At 37.7% G+C, this 19,323-nt stretch overlaps 1 protein-coding gene across 1 annotated transcript in view; it reads left to right on the top strand.

Moving 5' to 3' along the window:
* The window catches only part of LOC146597436 (triple functional domain protein), a gene marked incomplete at its 3' end in the record, with an annotated part of 147,741 nt that extends 128,990 nt beyond the window's left edge, over nucleotides 1–18,751 (top strand). The window contains exons 14-20 of the mRNA XM_085302089.1: nucleotides 3,356–3,551; nucleotides 4,192–4,358; nucleotides 9,930–10,049; nucleotides 11,645–11,836; nucleotides 12,534–12,683; nucleotides 14,085–14,199; nucleotides 18,627–18,751. Of these exons, the coding sequence (XP_085158215.1) occupies nucleotides 3,356–3,551; nucleotides 4,192–4,358; nucleotides 9,930–10,049; nucleotides 11,645–11,836; nucleotides 12,534–12,683; nucleotides 14,085–14,199; nucleotides 18,627–18,751 (1,065 nt within the window). The remainder of the gene's footprint in view (nucleotides 1–3,355; nucleotides 3,552–4,191; nucleotides 4,359–9,929; nucleotides 10,050–11,644; nucleotides 11,837–12,533; nucleotides 12,684–14,084; nucleotides 14,200–18,626) is intronic.
* Nucleotides 18,752–19,323: the final 572 nt, after the last annotated feature.

Genomic DNA, 19,323 nt, shown 5'->3' with positions numbered 1-19,323 from the left:
AACTACCATCAATACCTTCAGATTTGCACTGCAGGATCCTAATGGCTGAAATAGGTCACCTTGAGCCACCCAATTACTGCTGGAAAAGTGTGTAACGATTTCTAATATTGTTAAGATACTCAGCTATGAGGTGTACTAGGGCTTCCTCTCTTTSGAAAGAGTATAGGACTAGCCATGACGTGATTTATTTATATCATGGATTTTCTTGTGCTTTTAAAAAGGACAGGGAATGCCATGTACTTACACTGAGTGTTTCAGACTAACTCAGAGAATGTGTGAGCTGTGATCTTAACCTCGGACTTGCAAAAAATAGTGTGGAAACAAGTTACACTTCTTAAAATGCTGTTCTTTGGGGGCAGTATCACTGAAAACTCCCGACTGAAGTGACACAGTGCCGACCTTTTAAAACTACCTGTCATTTGTGTCAGGCACAGTGAATCCCAGAATAGTATGAGAGGATGTAGTGACTGCAGTCTAATTAAAGTCAATCATTCCATTAATATAAAAGTGCTTAAGCTTAACCACAATACTTTACTGCTGTGATTGGCCTTTGATGTTTATTACTTTATTTTCACTCAGTTTGACAGTAAGGCAGGTAAGCTGCTGGGTTCTTGGAACAGGGGGGCATTGGTTTTGTTTTAAAAACAGTAGCACAATGTGCCATGTTAAACCAAAGCCAGTTTTTAATGATATTTGGACTCTAAAAGATGGCAGAGTTCAYGATCTTCTTTAACATTCATATTTCTCTGTTTGATCAAGTCTAACTGTAATTATTTTTAAAGAATAACTTAAGAATATTGTCTGAACTGGTTGACAATGAGATGGTAAACCCGATRGCTGAGAATTTTCCATAATACAATGGATGATTAGAGGAAGCAAATCTTAGACTGTCTTTGCTGTTTTTAGTAACAAATGAACATTCATTCATTCCCAGACTGAGAGTTACCAGAAAACATATTCACGCTAATGATCTTTGTGGTTATCAAGCTGCCTCTAGTGAAAAATAACAGCACCGCCACTGAGTGGCTTGTTATGTAGTTTGAAGTGATATGCTGTGTAACGTGTCTTAGAATTCAGACTCATTAAGCTGGATAGAAATTAGTATATGCTCATGAAAGTAGAAAAACAATCCCATTTTACAGACAAAGCTATGGCAATGCGTGGTTTTTCCAGTAATAAGAAATCTCGCTCTCCTTTACCCTCCAGTGTATTTCAAGGGGTAGCTCACTCGCTTTACTGTGTGATAAGAAACTAAATATCTAAAAGCGTATCCCAAAGCAGATGTGTTAGAGGAAGAGTTTTGGAGCTTCTGAAGACGAGGTGGGAAGAGATCTGAGGCGTGCAAGAGCAGGAAAGTGGATTAGCAGGAGCAGAGTGATTTCTCAGGCTGAAGTTTGTAAAACACTTCAGATTAGCTGAAAGGAGATGAAGAACAGAGAGAAGGTGATGAGACATATTGGAAATGGACCGAGTTAAAGGAATATAAACAGAAATTGTGAGGGATTTTTGGGGGCAAGGGAAGTTTGTGTACATGTTTGGGAAGGACACCACTCATAAGGCATGACTAGGTTTTGTACATGATGTTCAGAGCACACACAGCAGAGACTAAAGAAACTGTGAGCAGTGGATAAAAGCCTTGGCCTGTTTATTTTCCTGTATCCCCTGACCATCAGTTTTTGTTTTCAGTGTYACCTCTGAAACATGAATTTCTTCCCATTTTCACTTGGATAGGGGTTGGATGATCAGGATTAGGGATTGCAAATGTGTTTGCTAATTATTTGGCATCTCCCCTCATGGCATGATGCAAAACATGAATACTTATTGAATCCAGTAAGATTTTTGTAAATCATCTTTAAAACAAAGTTGCTAACTGATGCCACAGTTTTAAAATAATTGCTTAGAGTCCAGTTTTTATGGCCTCGGCTAAGCAGAATGAGAAGAGAGATTGTAGCCAACTATAGAAACTTTATACAGATGATTTAATCTTACTTTATCTTCAATTCTATTTTTTTCTGCAAGGTTCGTTTTTCCTGCAATTTCTGTTGCAGTTTAATTGTCTCAGTAACATTGCAGCTGGGCTACTCAGAAAGCATAGTGGCATACTCCTTTTGCTGACAGCAAATGACACTTATTAAATATTTCTGCAAACAGCAATTTGTTGCTAATACCAATGTGGCCAGATCTTCTTTTTGATCATTTTGCTGCACAAATAGATGTTTTCCCCTCTCATTTAGCACTGTTCATGTCAGTTTGTCCTTCTTCTGAAATCTCAGAACTCACCAATCAAGCATGGCTTAGCTCTAGATGCCTAACATTTTTTCTTTCCCCATTGTCTACAGTAACTTTTGGCAAAAAAATTCAAGAAAATGGTAACAGGCTTGAGGAACAAGTGTATCAAACAGCTTGTTTGAAATAAGTAGCGAATGCATCACACCTGTGTCATAAGAGCCCAGCCCTTTTTGAGCAATGGGATTTGTAAGGACTCTACTTGGGTATTACTATGTTTTACTTAAAAACAGTTCTATAATCTAATCAAAAGGAATATTTTTCCATTTCTGATTAACTAAATAATGTCAACTACCAGGAATCAGCCAGGTTTAGGAATATCATAAATAAAATTCACTTGTGTGGACAGAGGAAGAGGACTTATAGTTGTCATATGTGTGTTAGAAGTACTTTTTTCACTACTACTCTTCAGGGTGTTTTATGGCTGAGAGTAAAATCCGGAACTGAAGTACAAACTGAAGTGGGGCTGCGTGATTTCAGCAAGTAAATTTAACTGTGTGCTGTGTTTTRTTCTTACTCCATTCAGTAAGTATCCTCCCTTTTGTGATAGAACCGCTTCTTAGTTGTTTTTTCTTTTTTAGAATTTGAATGTGCTTTCAGAGTTCGGCTGTTCTACCTCACAGAGAGGTAGATTTGACCTGCTTGTAAAAGAGCTTCAGTAAAATAATGAGAGCTAAGCTAGCACTTAATATATGAATTATTACTTAGTGCAGTCTGAAGAACTGAAAAAAGATATTAGATCAACATTTTTCTCTAAATATTTCATCTATTTCACAAGTGACATGCTCATGATTGAGTACTTCAGACAAGGCTAGCCACTCATAGTASCACAGGCTTTGACAAGGCAAGCATGGATTGAGAGATGAGAGATGTATTCTTCTGCATTTGCCAGAATTTAAATCCCATGCTGAAATAGCCTGTGTCTGAACCATGTTGAACCTGGTTAGTGAAGTCAGTCAATACTGGGTAACTCAAGTTTCTGACCTCCATCTTCCTACGTGCAACTTTGGAAATAAAGCACATATTGTCTAGCAAGAAGTGACCATTGTTTTCCTCTTTTTTCTCCTAGATAATTTCAGATCTCGAGTCTTGGAATGATGAACTCTCTCAGCAAATGAACGACTTTGACACTGAAGATCTCACAATAGCAGAACAGAGGCTCCAGCATCATGCGGACAAAGCCCTGACCATGAATAACTTGACCTTTGATGTCATCCACCAAGGGCAAGATCTGCTGCAGTATGTCAATGAAGTACAGGCATCTGGTAAGATGCCTCTGTCGGGCTGTTCAGGGCACTGCCTTTACAAGAACTATCCAGTTGTCTGTCTGTGGGACATGCTAAAATGACAGAGATGCTGGTAAACTGGAGAAGGGGGGAATATCCTCCCCCCTCCCCTTTCTGCTTTCTTTGTATTTGAATCATCCGATAACATTTATGTGAATATGGAATTGTTATGACTTGTGATCATTAACTAGGAGACAGCAACACCTGAAAATGTTTAGCTTTTAGGGAAGAAATTCTACTGAAAAAGCTCAGAAAGTCAGTAAGGTTAGACTAAATAGTGGGGAGTTAATTTTATACCTGGAGCAATTTAATCAAGCCATAACCTTTTGCTTGCTTTCAAGTAGGAAGTTGTCTTTTTTCATTTCTTATGCCCCTTTGCTTGATGTCCTTTTGTCTGTATGCAGTTACGTGCATCAGTAAATCTCAGGTTTCTAAAATATATATAAAAATCCCAATTTTGTATATTTGGAAGAGTGCAAAAATTATGCTCACTTAAACAAATGCCCCAGAAAACTGAGTTATACTGAGAGAAGAAACTAGGAAAGCCTACAACTGTGGAAATGTGGTACTTTGCTAGGAAAGGCTTGTAAGTCAGTTGTGAATGAGTGGCTGGTTACAGGTGTGGAGCTACTCTGCGACCGAGACGTGGACATGGCAACTCGCGTTCAGGATCTGCTGGAGTTTCTTCACGAGAAGCAGCAGGAGCTGGACGTAGCTGCTGAGCAGCACCGCAAGCACTTGGAGCAGTGCGTGCAGCTTCGCCACCTGCAGGCTGAAGTCAAGCAGGTAGGAGTCCCTCAAGGTTACTGGCCCCCAAGAGGTGGTATACCACACCTACCGGGGGGGGGGGGGAATATATCCCTGCAAACAGAAAGGGGAAATTACTTTCTGCTTTTTTAGGAGGAGAGGGCTTTGAATTGAACACCTAAGAGGTTGCCTCCTGTGCTAGTACAAGTGCATTTTTAATGTGCATTAACAGCGTCTACTTGTGCATGGATAYGTGTTAAATGTTTAAAGTGCTGAGTAACTTTATGGATTTAAAATCTATACTTTTATCATCTGTGTTCTGATTAATAAAAATGCTCATTGATATTCCCTGAACACTGGCCTAATGTGGCTTTGTAAATTGTTTACGACATCTTCAAATAGTGATTATATGTATCAGCAGAGTTTACTTTCCTGGATAAGAAAAATGAAGATTATTTTTCTGACAATGACATGGCAATTTTTGAGGTCTTTATCTGATAAATGCCTGAACTTTTGGTGAATTTTGAGATGCTATGGGCAAAACCTGATAAAGTTAGTGAAAGTTTAAAAAAAATAAATAAATAAACAAGGGAAGTAAGAGTTCTTGACCTTATTCACTCTTGGCAGCTTCACAGAGGTCTACAAAAGTTTGTTATATTAGTATGTCCCATAACAGATGTCCCGTAATTTGTCCTTTTTCTATTTCTCATAAGCTCCTATAAAAATTCATCATTATGACATTATGAATATGAAAGCTCCCAAACTGCAATGAAATAAAGGAATCCAGTGAGTATAGGACTGGTGAACAGAAGGTTCCCAAAGTACTTTCAGGAAGGAGTTGGTGACTATCTGTAGTGGGAGACAAAGTGTGTGTGCAGGTTTAATTTAAAGGAATGCAAAGATCTGGTAGTTTGCTGTGACTGCAGTCTGCAGCATTAACCAAGTGTATGACCACCTTGCACAAGCCTAAGCGTACTTAACAGAAGTATCCTTTATCCCCTTTAGCACTTGTTTATCTGCTAAATGTGAAATGCAGATTACTCTTGCATGTGAGTAATGACTGAGATAAATTATCCTGATGTGCAACAACTTTCTGCACTCAGTTACATGCTACTTAAGGATGAAAAGAAGGACTCAAGTTGGTGTCATATGCACCATGCCTGATTTATTCTTGAATGCAAAGACTTGTTTGCCAGCTGAGGCAATCTCTTTCTTTTATGGCACATCAGTAGGTTAGGATAGGATGGGTTAGTGCAAGGAAAAAATCRTTCACTCACTACTGAAATAATATTCATTTACAGCACAGAATACAGCACTTAGAGCACACAATATAGATAACTATTTTGTAGTATGACACTGAAGTGTAATATAAGTGCCATGCTGTTAGTTTGGTTTGCAAGGAAGTTAAATGTAACAAGAAAAAACAGTTTAAATCTCTGTTTGCCATGTGTTTGTAGGACAGATATTCTGTATTTTGGCAGATACAAACAAAAGATGAATATCATGAATTTAAAATTGTGACATGAATATCCATGTCAGATTTAGTATGTGGCTGGAAGATTCATTCTGTAACGTCTTTGCAWCTTGTCTGGTCCATTACTAGCCTGAATTGAAACTCAAGTTTAGATTAGGAAAAACACTAGAAGAAATGAGTTCATCTTTAGTTCATAAAGGTATCAATAGTATGCTATTCTAGACTGGGATTTAGGAGAAAAATGCATTCTATTTTGTATTCCAGAAAGACATCTCTGTGCCTTGGTATTTTATGTTAAATTAAATGTTTATGCAAAAACAAACAAAAAAAAAACTGTTGTGCTTTAGGTGTAAATTTTCAAATAAGCCTACACGAACACCTAGCTGACAGCATGTTCGTGTATTACAAATTCCATCTCCCAGTTTTCACTGTAAAATATGAATCTGTAGTACTTTCCAAATTTGAAGATCTAAAAACTGAATAGAACTGAAGTTTAAGGTTATGTTTTCTGATTGGACTGCTTTTCATTCTCTTTGGAGTGTTTTAGGGCTAATAACTTTTAGTTCTCTGTTTCGGTTGTCATTTCAGAAACCCATATCTGATTTGATCTATTAAATATCAGGAAGTGGGATTTTTTTTTCTTTTGCTGTTTCCTCTGAACTGGGAAAAGCTTCATAGCTTACAAGATACATTACCTGAGAGTAACATGACACAGTAAACCTCCTCTCCAGTCTGTTTTATTTGTATTTTATTGCCTGAAGCAGTGAACACATGGTTTTCCAGTTCATTTGCTGTGATTTCCTGCCAGATTTATTGTTGATGAACTGGGTGTAAGCATACTTGTTATGTAGATGGGATACTGTCTCTGTTTAAAGACTTTAACAAGCTTTTCGTTTGATTTTTTTTTTTCTGCCAAAAGTTGCATTCCTGCTATTGTATTTTCACACTTTATATATACAAATAGCTATATGTGTATGTAGTCTACAATAATATGAAGTGGTTAGATAGAGGCAGAGATTTAGACAAGAAAGTATCTATCTTATCCAGAACTCCATCTGCGTATTTGCCAGAAAAACTTTTTCTTGGTCACTGAATGAATCTAAAATACATAGCTGATGGATTACTTACTGCTGCAATTGCTTTTAGATATTCACTTTGTAGAATGAATGCTTTCTCTACCTGCAGATGCTTCATATTAAGTAATCTCCTCCAAGTGCCAAAATGCATTGATTTTACTACATTGGTTAGACTTTTGCAGTGCAATACTATCTGCTGGCCTGGTCATGATGTTTGTTGTTGAATGTATTCGTAGCTTTATCCATACAACAATGTACTCCAAATTTGTACCTTCAGGAGGACCTTGAACTGCCTTTGATTCGCACATGTAGGTCTCTTAGCTTGGTGCAAACATAGACTGGTGCTTGAGCTCTCATTCTCTTGAAATAGTAGACCAGTACTCAGGATGAGTGTCCTGGCAGTCCAAATCATGCCAGATGTATATGGAAAGGACAGTAGCCCAAAGCAGGTATGTCTTGTGAACATGTTTAGTTAGAATGAAAAAAACAGTCTAAGCAACTAAACTTAAATCAAGTATTTAGCTGTATAACTACCTGCTTGATCCTTTCAAGTTTGCCAAATTGCCAGCTTCATTTCCACAGTTCTTCTAGTGCTCTGCTAATGCTTTTCTAGCCTTCCAAAGGCCGAAGAGGGTTGGAGTCAGAAAGATGGGGCATGCAGTCCCCTCAAACTCTGAGGTGATGGAAGCATGTCAGTGAATGTTAGAAAGCAGCAGCATTGGGAAGAAAGGAAAAAAAAATCAGGCTTGTTATTTACTAGCACTTGCATTTCCCCACAGAACTTAAGCAGAAGGCTGAGGAAGGGGAAGTACTACTGGCAATTTTTCCTCCTGTGTATTCCAGTAGCTTTGCTTCTGCCCTCTTCTGGGACCAGCAGGAGGGCAAATCACTCTGTTTGAAATAGCAAGTCCTGTGCCAGAGGGTCTTTACTGTGTGTGGTAGGATGTCAAGGAGATCACCTGTGAGTTGCTGTCATGCCCTACCTCTACACTGTAGATTTATTCTTTTCTATGAACTGGCAAGTCTTACCTAGAAGGATTCAAATACACGCTATCAGTAGGGGGGGGAAAAAAAAAGAAAAGAATAAGCTTGTTGGCAATTAAATTGCGCAGGCAGAATTGGAAAGAAGTGTATTACTAATGTAACAATATTGCTGTCTGGACAAGCATATTGCACAAGGTGAGACTGAGATGCAAATTTGTGGGAATGGATCTTGTGCAAACGTGGCTAGACCTCAGCTGCTTCAAGCTGTTAAAGACACATGAGAACATACTTTGGATGTAGACCACACGTGTTTTTCGTTTTAAGGATTTGGCCTTTAATAGACCTCTTCATTGTTTCCCTCTCTGTTTTCAATCTATCATTATGGTCATGTTGTCCTGACTCACCTAGTTATAATCTGGAGTAGTGTCATAGATGGGTCACCAGATCATGTATTTAGTATTAAGAATTAACTATGATTTGGCAATTAATATAACTAGTATCGGTGGTTGAATGTTAAAAATCAATATATAAAACAAGATTGGAGTAGGTTTGCTTAAACCGGTTATTTAAAATCAACTTGGCCCAAACGAATTCCCCTAGGATACCTACAAAACTGCCTGGTATGATCTTGTAGGCATTAGTGATTATTTTTTGTAAATTTCTGGAAATTGGATGAGATCTGGAGGACTGGAACTCAACATCCACTTCTCAAAAGTGGAAAGGATTAGCTATGGAAGGGATTATACTTCAACATAACTGCCAGCAAAAATATTGAAACAAGTAGATTATTAAACCTAATTAATAACAAGGAGAGGACAAAAGGCCAACATAGATTAGTTAGACATGGTTTCTCTGTGATAAATCCTGTAGAAGATCTTCTGGATAGAGGTGAAAAAGCAGATGGCATAGATCTTTCTTTAATAAAAGCTTTCAAAATAGTTTAGTTGAGTCTATCTGGCTGTAGCTTGCTATGAGAATGGCATATGAGAGCATGTATGAATGATAACTTGCTAGAAAACCATACTCAGTTAAAAAAAAATAAGTGACTCACTGAAATGGAAAGCACATTTCAAAATGATTCTGTAGCAATCGGTTCTGGATTTGGATACAGGTTCATGTTTTTACGCAAAAAAATCTGCCTGTTAGGGTAGAGATTATGCTTTTAAWTTTGAAGATGACAAAAAAGCTGGAAAAGAAGTGTGAATATATTGGAAGACATTGGATTGCTGTTCAGAATGATCTATACATATTAGAGAATTGYTCTGCAAGAAGAGGATGAATTTTAGTGAAATGCAGAGCATAATATACTGGCAAGAAAAATCAGCAATACAGATATGGGGCAGACGTAGTAGTTTTGTGAGAAAGTTGCACAGATGACAGTGCATGACCTGAAGACAAGTTGAGGGGTTACTAAGACACACCCTGTATGCACTCATAAATTCATAAATGAGTGCATCCTCCAAAAAGGATCTGATAAACAACGCGTAGACCTTTTGGTAGGGACCCTAAGGTACATGATGCTGCCTTTGGTAAGGAATGTACTCGGTGGCCTCTTCAGGCTCTTTCCCACCATGTGATTCTCGTGGCTTCACTGGATGAGCCAAGGCATATMCTGAAAACTGTTGTCAACCAAATTAGTTTTTAAACTAGAAAACAGTGGTGGTTTTACTCAACATGAATATTCAGAATTATTTGTTTATGGTTTTACTAAACTCATACAACTGATACTGGCTCTTTAGCAAGTATGGCTTGTAGCTTGTTGCTGTTTTCCGGGTGACAGAAGTGACATTCAGAAACACAACCTTSTTCCAATAACAGCTGAAACCACAAACATGTAGTAGGTGATTGAAAGACAGAGATGTCAACTGAGTGAAATAGGCACTTGATTATAGTGAAAGTATAATTCACTATGTTGTATTGAATATATAAACCATTATAAATGTATAATGAATGAACGATTTAGTCCTCAATTCAAATATCACATATGATCCTAAGCATTTTTGTTTCTAGCAGTGATGCTTTTCTTCCTGATTGGCAGTGGGATTACATAGTTTATGGACTTCTCTTTTGTTGCAGGTTTTGGGCTGGATCCGAAATGGGGAGTCAATGTTGAATGCTGGGCTGATCACTGCTAGTTCTCTGCAGGAGGCTGAACAGTTGCAGAGGGAACATGAGCAATTCCAACATGCAATAGAGGTAAAAACACCATTTCACTGACCATTTTCAAGGAGTCTTGTAGCACAGTTCATAAGTCCCTGTAAAAAGCACTACGGTAAAGAGAGTATCTTTTCTACATCTTTTCATTCTGTTGGGTTAATGTAGTATTTTGTGTGTTTGGGAAAAGTTATTGAAATCATCTGAMGACGAGGAGCTGAAAATGTTTGTTGGGAACATGGGGGTTTTGTTCCTGTTMATTTTGGAATGACAGTTCCAGATGAATGACTGTTCTCAGTACCTTTTTGTAGCTTTGTAAAGTGCTAGACATTTTTTGATTTGATAGGAATGGAGAAAGCTTTAATAAATCAAACAAGTCTGTTCACAGCAATTTAACTTAAAATATTTCCATTTATTGTTAGAACACAACAATATAAGGTTAATTGATAAAGTTAACTCACAAAACAGCACCATCAATTGAGTGTACTCTGTTATAGTCTTTTAACATCATCATTTTTGTTGGGCAGTAGTTTTTTCTGAATTATGTTTGGCGGTGTCCTGTTCTTCCCCTTCTTGGCTCTACCTCTCTCCCAGACCCCAAGATTTCGCTAATTGATTTTCAAGTTAAATGTTGTGGGTTGGTGATYTCTGTGCTGAAATTGGACAGAGATCTTGATCAATTGTAATGCAGTATTATCACTATCTAGTAATTATAGCTAATTTTTATGCGCTATCAAAGCACTTATGGTGATATTGGCTATGTATATTGCAGAAGAACTTGACGTTTGCTGAAAGATGAAAAAATATTATGATTCTTTGGGAAAAATATTTTCTGAGGTAGCCTGTTTGGCAAACTGTTTCACGTTTTCCTGCCACTCTGTGGGGCAGGATTTCCCTACTCTGTTGTTTTACAGTTTGCACTATATGTGTCCTTGCTTTTGAGAGCTTTGGTAACTCTTCAGTATTAAAAAAATAAAAATAAAATCATGAGAGCTCTAGGCATTTGTCCGTTTATGGATAAATGATTATGAAACTTAAATTCTACATTTTCTGGGTCATTTCGTACTCTGTTATACTTATTACAGTTAGGAGTTCCAGATTTTAGACAAGTATACATGTACATGCATACATAGATGCATTCAGAGAACTAAGGTTAAGAATTATTTATAATGAATGGACAGTTGTGTTTTGTATTATCCTGCATGCCTACCCCTTCATTTGCTCAACACTAATGTCCAATAGATTGCAGAAAACCTGCAATAATAGCAGTCAAGCCAAAAAAGATACTATTTGTCTAACCATGGAGGGGAAAAAAGTCAACCCGGAATCCATAATTATGATAAGGTTCTCTACTGCAATATCATTTTGCCATGTATGGCTCAATGCTATGCAGTGGCTAATGCTCACAGATGACTGATCATTGTTGTTTTGATGATAAATTTCCACTTCATTCTTTTTTCTTTGAGTTTGTGTAGTAAAGTCCCTAGGCAGTGACTAGTATTCAAGGGATTATTTTTGATTTTGTGGGTGTGTGCATGTATAAGTGAAGTGTCGTTGACACATGGGAAATGTGAGCCTTTGAGGTCTTCAAGAAAATAAACGCTCCACTGAACTCCTGGATTTTGATCTCTTGTCAGAAAACGCATCAGAGTGCCCTACAGGTCCAGCAAAAGGCAGAGGCAATGCTGCAGGCTAATCACTATGACATGGATATGATCAGGGAGTGTGCAGAGAAGGTTGCTTCCCACTGGCAACAATTGATGCTCAAGATGGAGGACCGCCTCAAGCTTGTGAATGCCTCTGTGGCCTTCTATAAAACTTCTGAACAGGTACAGAAATGCTATGAACTGTGTCTGCTTTGGATAACTCCCCTGTATAGGGGATAAACAACAGTACTTAAAAGTATAGTTGTTTAGGCTTGGTTAGGTTTACTGTTTGATAATGCGTGCTGTTATAAAATACAAAAACTACAAAAAGCAAATCCTCTTCCTAGATGCCTTAGAAGCACAGAACTGAATTTTAAAATGAGTAGTAGTAGAATTGCACTGACCACTAATAGGCTAGTGTAATTTGTCTGGCTGCACTTAATTCAGTTAGCAAAAATCAAAGAAGGTAAGTTACCAAAATGCTTAAAATATGCAGTGTTTACTGGTGAAACCTTGAATCATTATTTGCCTCTTCTATCTCTTTCCCCTTGAATATTGTTCAGATTCTTATTTTTAATTCAGGAAAAGGCTTGGAAAATACTGTCAAGGTGAAACACAATGTACAAAGTACTAGGATGAATTTCTGCTTGTATCAGAAAGTTTTGCATAAGCAGGTTATAGTAGCAGAGGCCTTAATGCAAGTCCTTCATATGATTAATACTGTTAGTTACCTTCCCTTAAGTCCCTAAAACATGTCAGAACCTAGGTTATATGTTGGGGTAGATTGATTTTCAATTTTTTTCACTTGAATTACTATCTGCCATTGAATTTTGTCTTACTAAATTTTGTTTGAAATTTGCATTTGATTCCTGCCCAATAGGTGTGCAGTGTGCTGGAAAGTCTGGAGCAGGAATATAAGCGAGAAGAAGACTGGTGCGGGGGAGCGGACAAACTGGGTCCCAACTCTGAAACAGACCACGTTACCCCCATGATAAGCAAGCACCTGGAACAGAAGGAGGCATTCCTAAAGGTAGTACTTACCACTTCTGTATTCTTCTGTGTCTTGGAAAGCATGCAGTTAAACACTTGTTCTCACAGCACTGAAATGCATGTGGAAAGCAACAACCCAAGACCCGTTTAAAAGCTCGTGAATGTCCTGAATTGCAAAGGTGCAGGAAGTGGCACATTAACAGCTTCTGACAGTGATTAGGAGAATATTGCCAAGTGTATAAAATTGTAGCCAGTTTTATAAATATACTTCCTGTTGAACTTCAATAGATAGCAGGTTTCCCACTGTGACTGCAGTGGAGTTGGGAATCAATGCTTTGAGCAACTGTCATTCTAAAGAACACTTAAAAGCTGCTTCTTTGGAAAAGAAGTGACAACCCCGTAGTGCCATGGCTGCCCGTGCATCAGAGCAACTCTCAGATGTGCTTGGACTACTGTAGAATACAGAAGGAGGAAAGATGCTGTACAAGCATCTGGGAGAAATTAGATTTGGGTAACAATCTGCAGATAATGAAGGTTTTCATTCCAACTAATTTCCCAGGGAAGGGGGTTATTGATCATACTGAATAAAAGTGAAGTGGATGCTTGCAAAACAGCATAACCAATCCTATAACAAAAGGCTTTTTCCAACATCACCTTGAAAAACTTCACAGTATATAACTTAGTTTTATTTAAAGCCTCTTTATTCTCAGTGCACAGATGAGAACATTCAGAAAGGTATTAGCATAGCTCTAAGTACACTATCAAATAGATCTTTTGGGTGCTGGCATGTGAATTTCCAATCTTTATGTTAAAACAATTTGACAAATGACTGTCTTGGTGTCTTTGTTACTGGACCTAACTGTGCTACCTTTATTTAACATTTTAAAGGAGCATTTCATGTTCTGCTAATTATATATGGACTAGCTGCCTTATTTTTAGTACTTGAGGTATATTAAGATGAAGAACATAGCTGGGCTGAGCCTTAACAATGCAACTCTAAAGAATGAAAGTTCTCAAGGCCTTTAAAGGGCAAGTCTTAATATTTCAGTACTTTTGGTTTTGCTTCAGCAGAGCGATTACCTTTTGTTTAAAGTAGTGGTGGATGTTTTATAGTATCCTAGTGATTTTATAAGCATGGGCACTCAGTTTAACAAACTTCTTTGTCAGCTGTGAGCTCTAGAGCAAATAATTGCTTTTCAGGATCTTACAATAAAATATTTTTTGTTGTTTGTTTTTTATGCCAGATAGCTAAGGATTAACTGCTATTTGTTGGAAAACTATTTTAATGATTGGGTTGGCTTGTTTATGGAAGGATTTAATAAGCAACACTTTCAAAAAGTTGAGAGGATAAGAAGAGTAGGAAAAGAGCAAGGAAGGTCCTCATTCTTTCTGGAGGTGTATGTGTGCATCTTCAAAGCATGTAATACTGCTAACTCTCTAGGCTTGCACTCTGGCCCGGAGGAATGCTGATGTCTTCCTGAAATACCTGCACAGGAACAGCGTAAACATGCCAGGAATGGTGACGCACATCAAAGCACCTGAACAGCAAGTGAAAAGTAAGGGTTTCTTTGTTCTTTTGTTCCTCCTAAGCACGTGATCATCACATGCTGCAGCACACTTGATGATGGGACAGTGAAGTCCTGCCCAAGTGGAAACAGTTCTGTCAGGCTTAACAGGAAATAATTAAAATTGCTCTGAATTTATTTATCTCTTGCCTAGACTTAGTCTTGCAACTTGAGCCTCAAATACACCACTTCTGTTCAGAGAATGAAATCATAAACTTTTCATATGATAATGTTCAGTCTGAAACCAGATGGGAGCTGATCATCTAAGCTTACTCAGTATGGTATCAGTATGGTGCCTGCTGTGAGTTCCTTTGGGTTGCTGAGGTAGTACAGGATGATCCTCTGAATGATGCTGTTAGGCCCATCATATCACTGAATCACTATAAAGGAACTTCATGAAGTACAGGATAGCTGGCGTCGTGTTTAAATTAGATGTATAAATAGACAACAACTGAAGTGCTGCAGGAAAGATACATTACATGGTGTTTGGCTTTTGCTAAGATAAATTCAGAGTAGTGCACTTTTAAGGTGGAATGTGGGGGAATGAAGCAGGGAGAGAAATCCGTAAGGCTTGCAGGTAAAAAGTGAGAAAATGACAGAAGTTAATAGGATATGCATGACTGATGGCAGAATAAAGATCAGAGAGAGATAAATACTACATTTTAATCACTTATTTACCAGTCATATATCTGCTTGACATATTTTGAAGCTGTGGCTGAATACTCAGACCATGCTACAGACTATTTTAGAGAAGTCTAAGTCTAATTAAGTCTAATTAATTGCTGTTTTCAGCTACCGAAAGGCAGATTATACAGAGGATGGAGCCATACTCAGAGGAACATGGCAATAAGAGCAGAGGAAGGAATTACATCAAGGAAAATTCTGAGTGGATATAAGGAAAAAATGCTTACAGTGAAAGTGAGAAAGCACTGACTAGAACAGGTAGCACAGAGAGGTGGGGGAATCTCTATCCTTGGAAACTTCTGTAACTCAATTGGACAAGTCCCTGAGCAACTTGATCCAGCTTTGAAGGTATTCCTGCTCTGAGCAGGAGGTTGGATTTAGGTGACCTCCAGAGGTCATTTCCGCCCTAAACTATTTTATGACTCTGTTGAAGGTTATGTTCACTGCTTCATTTTACTGTGAGTAGAAAACAGTTTGTGGTAAACTTACCAGTGTAGCTAACCACACTCAAATGGAAAACCTCACTGTGTTGAATTTTTCATGTTGGAGGGGTAAGTGGGTGTTAACCATACTTCTCACGCTAGGAAAATAATTGGATTATGATAATTGAAACTTTGAGCACATGCAGCTAGGACAAAGGATTATTTTTCCTCTCTTCCCAGGAAAACATCACTTCTATAACTGTGTAAGACAAAATCTCAACACAGATGCTGGCTTTACCAATAACTGCAAAACTGTGGCTGACATTTGTCACTTAGCTCTTCTCTTAGTAGTAGACAAGGAAATACAAAACAGAAATAAGAAAGAGGTTGTTGCTATTGGGTTTCTTGAAAGAATGAAAAGTATACTGGGGCTTTTGGATAAACTTTTTTGTAATAAAAGTAAATGTATTCAAATGAGGAAAGAAAAGTCTCTGCAAATGTCCTTAAGAACATTAACTACACCATAACTGTATATCATAACCATAGTACTGTGTATGTTCTGTTTACATGTGAATTCCTGGACAAATGATACATGTCTAAAATGTATGTGATGAATGTTTGAAGAAAACAAAAGGGAGATGATAAAAATCCCCAAGGGGGGGGGGGTAGGTTACAGCCACTAACATCTTTTCACCTTTTGTATAAGCCAGTATAATACATGTTTCTAAGAATTAAAGGCAAGTCAAGTTAAAACTAGCAAAGATGCTTTTATTTTAGGTCTCAATGATATGGTGGTAGCTGACCAAATAGTTTAAAAGTTCTGATTTGTCTTTTCAGATATACATGTAAGAAGATCTTTTTTTATCTCTTTTCTAGAGTAGATGGACTGATAAAATAGTGTTTATTTCATTAAGGTGAGATACAGGTTACATACGTCTGTGGAACCGTTMCACACACTCTATATATAGTCAGATATGTCCTTGAAGCAATATCTGTGTGCTCGATATCTGGTCTGATTAAACTGGCTGTTAAACTGAACACTTTAAACTGAAAATCTGTCAAACTGAACACTTTAAAAACTGGAGTAACTCTTGAATTTTTGCAAAACTCCTAAACTTTTTTAAAAACTAATTCAGTGGTATACTTAATCTTTATTTCCAGCTGCAGATCAAGATAGGCTGACTTAGGGCCCTGAGCATGTAGAGACAGGCTCAGAGAATTTTCAGATGTTAGGACCTGGAGAATAAATGGAAAGTTTAGGGAGTCATTTGGTATCCTGACTAATGTTGGAATGGAAGAAAATAACAGGAAATATAGTTCTGAAGGCTTGAAATAAGCAAAGTTGTTCATCCAAACCTGAGATCAAACATTGATCTAATGTAGCTTCCTATCAGTTTTATAGGATATTATTTCTGCTCCTTGTCAGCCCAAGAAATTAATGGCAGTAACTCTAACAGCRCTCAGCCAAATGTCTCTCACTGGCTTGCCATCTGTATCTTGTCCTGACTGAGCGAACGCTGTTCCAATTAGCTACATTCACCTTGCTTGCTGTGTGTTAGAACGGCTTCACTTGCGTCATTATCAAGATGTCTGTTTTTATGTGGTGTCCAGTTGGATGTATTGCATTATATAAAGATTGCCCCCGCAGAAATCTGGCACATATTCAGAACAAGCATTTCGGAGGTGGCCTGAGGCAGAAATAAAACTAAGGAAGCAGGTGAGGCCCTGTTGCTCGTAGCAGATAAGCTCATGGACTTTGCCAAGGGACAGATCAGGCAAGGCATATCTGAGGTTAGCCTGCCCAGCAGGAGAACGTGGGCTACCAGCTTCCAACTAAAGAGCAAATTCTAGGTGATCTCAGCACCTTGTGTGAGCTGGGGAATATTGTATTTCCTAGCAAGAGGATATTGAGGACAATGCAGCCAGGTTTCATACCATCAGGGAGGCTCTGGCCTGTGGTTGTAATTGGTCCCAAAGCACTGAGAGAAAGAGAGATGCTTTTTCCTGCAGTCTTGCTTTGTGTGAGCTTGTTGTCTGTCAAACTGTTGCTTGGAGTTGTTTGGTGTTTTTTTAAGTAAAGCCTGGCGGAACAACAAAATGGGGCGGGGGAATGTAAAGATGTTAGGAGGTCTAGCACTAGAGAATCTTCATCCATAGTCATGGAAAATATCCAGTTGTGAGTGTAAGTAGAAAAGCAAGTAAAGGATTAATTTGAGGAATGATCTTTATTTATGATCTCTTATGTTTCTTCCAAATGGTAGGGCTGCCCCATGAGGTCTTTGCACTTCTGACAGAATTACCTGACAGAGACATCATGTTTCCCCATTCTCTTATTTCAGCTTGTCATCCGGGTTTACAGTAGTAAGTAGCTCCTGTAGGGCTTGACAGTGGGTAAAGTAAGCTTAACAAGAAACTGCTGGGATTTATTTGCATGAAGGAGGGGGAAAAAAAAAAAGACATTAAAGAAGCAAGAGTTCAGATGAAAACATCTGCATGTTTTAAGCAAAAAGTCTTTGCCATCAAGGAAGCTAGACATGTAGAATTGCAGATTAGTGATGGAATTTGGATGTGATTTTTTTAATGCCAGAGAGTTTCTGATACTCAGGAATGGAATAACAAATTACAGAGTTGTAGTGACCTGTATCTAAATTGTTTGTTAACCTGGAAACTCTGTCAGGCTTGGCTTAATGAACGCTATCATACTTGAACAAGTCAACTTATTCAATTATACTGTTATTCTCTAATTTTTCTGAAGAGAAATGAACTTGGTAAGTTTGTGTGGTTTTTAATTACTCTGGTCTCTATGCATCTAATGTCTGGTTAAGTTGAATTTCTTATTGTAGTGACCTACGGTTATGTATTTGTCTATATGTATTAGATTATAAAAATTAGTTATAGTATTTGGTACATTCAGATGGGAAGTTATTTTTTATGATGATTAATATGAGTCTTTAAGCATGTTCTGATTACTTGTGCATGTGCTCTGTTCCTGAGCAAACCCTGTCAAGAGCCATCCATATGTCGTATTAAGTTTTCAGCTCTGTTTATCTTGAGCAGTGGCTGGCTCTTTTTGAAAAACATCTGAGGAAAAGACAGGCTTCAGTAAAAAGCTTTAATTACATCACTAGTTTCTTTAACCAACATTCCTATAAATAATAATGAAAAAGGAAAACTGTGCACTTCATGGACATGAGAAACAAAAATATTACCTCAGAAATTCTGTAATATAAAATACTTTCTTCCACTGATTTTAATATGCTAATTCAAATTTGGCAGCCATAAATTCTGTTGAAATATTTTTTCCCTTTCCAGATATCTTGAATGAACTCTTCCAGAGGGAGAACCGTGTGCTACATTATTGGACCATGCGTAAAAGACGTCTTGATCAGTGCCAACAGTATGTGGTCTTTGAAAGAAGTGCCAAGCAGGTGAGGGTTGTATATAAACATTTTTTTTCAGTGTGATCAAGGCTTGACACAGACTGTGTTGTCCCACAATAACAAACCTGCTATTGACTTCAATGTTCCAAACTTCTGAAAATTCAACAATTAATATGGAAATTAAGGTAACATATTTCCTTTAATTAATTAATTCCTTTAATACAGAGCCACTGTATCAGTTGAGGCAGACTATCTTTGCCACTGTAACTTAACATAGTGTTTTCCTTCTGCCAGCTTGATCTGRTACTAGCTAGTCTAATTTCTACAAGCTTGTGTTTGACAAATTGTTATGCTTGTTAACTTTTACAGATACACCTAATTTGACCAGGGAAATAACAAGCAACAACATTTTCTCAGATGCTGGAAAAATACATCTAATTAAGTTGATTGGCAGTTCTAGAAAACTGTCGAGTCGGATGGCTTGTTAAACAATAGTAACTGAATGACTGGGAAAGTTTCTCTATTCTGCATGTACTTGGTTTCATGGTTTTTTAAATGCTGGATCCAGCTTTTTTTATTTTGGTGAATTTATCAGTCTGGAGAGAACCATGAAGTAGCAACTACAAAAA

Source organism: Rhea americana, unplaced genomic scaffold (genome assembly GCF_003343005.1).
Source record: "Rhea americana isolate MKP2758 unplaced genomic scaffold, rheAme1 scaffold_185, whole genome shotgun sequence".
NCBI lineage: Eukaryota > Metazoa > Chordata > Aves > Rheiformes > Rheidae > Rhea > Rhea americana.
This window is presented reverse-complemented; position numbering and strand designations above follow the sequence as displayed.